A 3236-nucleotide genomic window follows, 5' to 3' on the forward strand; every position below is an offset into this window, starting at 1 on the left:
GGGGGCAGTGTGTCTGCAATGTCTGCCCTCTAGCATTGATGTTCTGAGCTTGTTAATCAGAGGGCAGATGGGAGACCTTGCCGATCTCCCAGGCATCCCGCTGGTGTTGCAGGTAAGAACCACAGCTCTGGCTCTGTTGTCCAAAGTGATGGCAGAAAATTTGCTTTCTTGAAATCACACAGCCATCCCGAAGGTTGCCTGGGTGAGAGGGTGCATGTCGATTTTTAACAGATGGGAAAACAGAGACACACATAAATTTCAGCTTGAGGTCACACTGCTGACATGTGACAGAGACAGTCTGAGCCTTTGACATTCAGACTGAATTTTTTTTTCCATATTGTCTTGGGCATGGTTTACATGACCTTGACTTTTTTTTTTTACTACACTTTATCATTCTCCTTTTCAGAGGTATCTGTTTCAGAGAATAGTTGCTAATTACTATTACTTATGTAATGGTTCTAGAAGGTTCTGAGCAGGTTCTAGAAGGTGCCCTGAACAGTGTTGGCACTGAGCAAGCTACAGAATAAGGCAGGGAGAGCCCTGGTGCTTTCTCCTCTCAGAGCCTGGAAATTAGGCACCTGGCCCAAGTGGGCTATACTCCTAAAGGCAGCGAGACAGGGAGCTTGGAAAGTCCTGCCCCAGAGAATGTGTCCATGGTAGTACAGACTCTATATCAACACTAATAGAAACACACACATTTCATATAGTAATTCCCTTCCCACTGTGCAATTATCCCATGCCAGGCCTGAGCTGGACCTGGGTCTTTCCCTAAGGCAATTTTGGAACTTTAATCATCATAGCAGGATGGGCCCCTGGGTTGGGGACCCCCCCACCGCAGGCTCAGTGGGAGCCTAGCATGAGAGAGCCGCACCCTGCCTTGGCGTTTATCACAGTCTTGTTAGTTTTGGGACATAAGTCTTAATCTAACTTAGAGTTAGGGGCCAGGTAATTCTCTGATGTGGGTGGCTGCGCATTGTCATATATTCGGTAATATCCCTGACTTCTACCCACTAGACACCTGTAGCACCCAGACCCCTAGCTGTGACAATCAACAATGCTACAGACATTGACAAATGTATCCCGGCAGACAAAATGTGTGGGGCACCTTTCTGTTATCCCCCAGGGCTCACATTGACTTGGCTTCACACATTGACTTGGCTTCATAACCAGTACCAATGCCTTCCTTCGGGATTGTTGTCTGATTGCCTCTTTGGGATTACGTAATTGCCTCTGGGCTTCTGGAAGAGCCTGTCCTGGGCAAAGGAAAGCCTTCTATTGTGATCAGTTTAAGAGGCGTCTGCCCCACCCCAACTGGAGTGTGAGCCCCTGAAAGCGGAAGGCTCATGTAACTGTATTGATGTCACTGTGCAATTGACAAGGAGTATGTGTTGCTTGAACAATGGCTGAGCCCCTTACCAGTAGGTGTCTGACATTGTTGGGGTTTCTTAGGACTGTTTTTAAGTAGACATGATCAGTGGGGTGCAATTGGGGTGGGGGGAGCTCAACCTTTTCACTGCTCCCACCTGACTGGGCGTGGCTGGACAGATGGAATGTCAGGAATGTTGCAAAGAAAAGTACCCGTGCAATGTATAAATAGTAAATGTATTGGGGCGCCTGGGTAGCTCAGTCTAAGGTTAAGCATCGGACTTTGGCTCAGGTCATGATCTCACAGCTCATGAGTTTGAGCTCCGCATGGGGTTCTGTGCTGACAGCTCAGAGCCTGGAGTCTGCTTTGGATTCTGTCTCCCTCTCTGCCCCTCCCCCACTCATGCTCTGTCTCTCTCTGTCTCTCTCTCAGAAATAAATAAACATTAAATGAATTTTTAATAAAATAAATACTAAATGTATGCAAGGGTACAGGAAGGAACTTGACAATTAATAAAAGTTCTGATTTTATATGTTTTTCACCACCAGAATGAGACCGCTTTCTGCTTAGCCATGACGGCGTGTCTGTGCCTCAGTCCACCCTCCGGGCAGGCAGCGGTGTGGCGGTGACCCTGGCCGGAACTGACTTGGAGCACAGCCACCCGAGGGTTGATGGCTGGCATGTCTCGGCGACCACCCAGCATGTACTGGTGTGTGGGTCCAGAGGGCTCAGCTGTGTGTCCAGAACGTGCCATGGAGGCCCATCATGGTAAGAGCAGCCCAGTCTCGCATGCTGGGCACAACCCGCCGTTCGTGTCCTGTGGGGAGTCTAGAACCAGGGGTTTTTAACCACAGGCTAAAGTGGAAATCTCATTATAAAACATATCTTGGGATTCTCATGTAAATCCTAAGCATTAAGGGGCTGTGGGCCAAAATGTATTATGGCGTCAAGGATCCTAAGAATGAGGCCACTATTTCATGTTGGTTAAAGGTTTTTTCTCATTATAAAAATAATATATGTTTATTAAAAAAAAAAGAGAGAAGTAGGAAAAAAGATATTGCCCAGAGCCCCACTGCCCTAAACATAAGCACTGCTACTGTCTTGACATGTTCTCTTCCAGTCTGCTTCTCTCTGGGCTTCAGGGATTTTGTTTTCATTTTATAGTATTTTTCCTCCTAACTTTATCAGACTTTATCAGTCACCCAGCTTGTGTGATCTAGTGAAACATCATCATATGTGGGAACACTGTGTGAAATGAATGACCCAGTCCTTTCTCTCCTATTGGGTCTGTGGGGATATGTAGGTAAGTAGGTTGCTGCTAGTTACTGAATCTTACCAAAAAATCCCCTCCCCCTTTTATACATGGTTTTAAGACTATTTCCATAAAATAGATTTGTAGTGAGATATTAGACTTGAACACTTTTAAGCCTCTTTATACGTATGGCCAGATTTCTACTAGAGTTAGTTATACCACTTTTTAAAAATGTTTAATGTTTATTTATTTATTTATTTATTTATTTATTTTTGGAGAGAGAGAAAGAGAATGTGAGTGGGGGAAGGGCAGAGAGAGAGGGAGACAGGGAATCCCAAGCTGGCACCATGCTGTCAGCACAGAGCCTGATGCAAGGCTCAGTCCTATGGACCATGAGATCATGACCTGTGCTGAAATCAAGAGTCAGACACTCGACTGACTGAGCCATCCAGGCGGCCCTATGTGTTTTATCACTTTTAACACTATTAACACAAGTTAAGAGGATGGCAGTGACACTGTTGTGCTTTTTTAATTCTTTTTTTAAAATTTAATTAAAATTTTTTTTCATTTCCTAATTAGTATTTTTTAAAATTTAAATCCAAGCTAGTGAATATATAT

At 44.9% G+C, this 3236-nt stretch overlaps 1 protein-coding gene across 1 annotated transcript in view; it reads left to right on the forward strand.

Annotated features, from left to right (window-relative positions):
* The first annotated feature begins 1933 nt into the window (after nucleotides 1–1933).
* The window catches only part of LRRK1 (leucine rich repeat kinase 1), a 123370-nt gene continuing 122067 nt past the window's right edge, over nucleotides 1934–3236 (forward strand). Inside the window, exon 1 of the mRNA XM_077762395.1 lies at nucleotides 1934–2134. Coding sequence (XP_077618521.1) covers nucleotides 2038–2134 — 97 coding nt within the window. The 5' untranslated portion in view covers nucleotides 1934–2037. The remainder of the gene's footprint in view (nucleotides 2135–3236) is intronic.

Source organism: Crocuta crocuta, unplaced genomic scaffold (genome assembly GCF_008692635.1).
Source record: "Crocuta crocuta isolate KB4526 unplaced genomic scaffold, BGI_CrCroc_1.0 scaffold93, whole genome shotgun sequence".
NCBI lineage: Eukaryota > Metazoa > Chordata > Mammalia > Carnivora > Hyaenidae > Crocuta > Crocuta crocuta.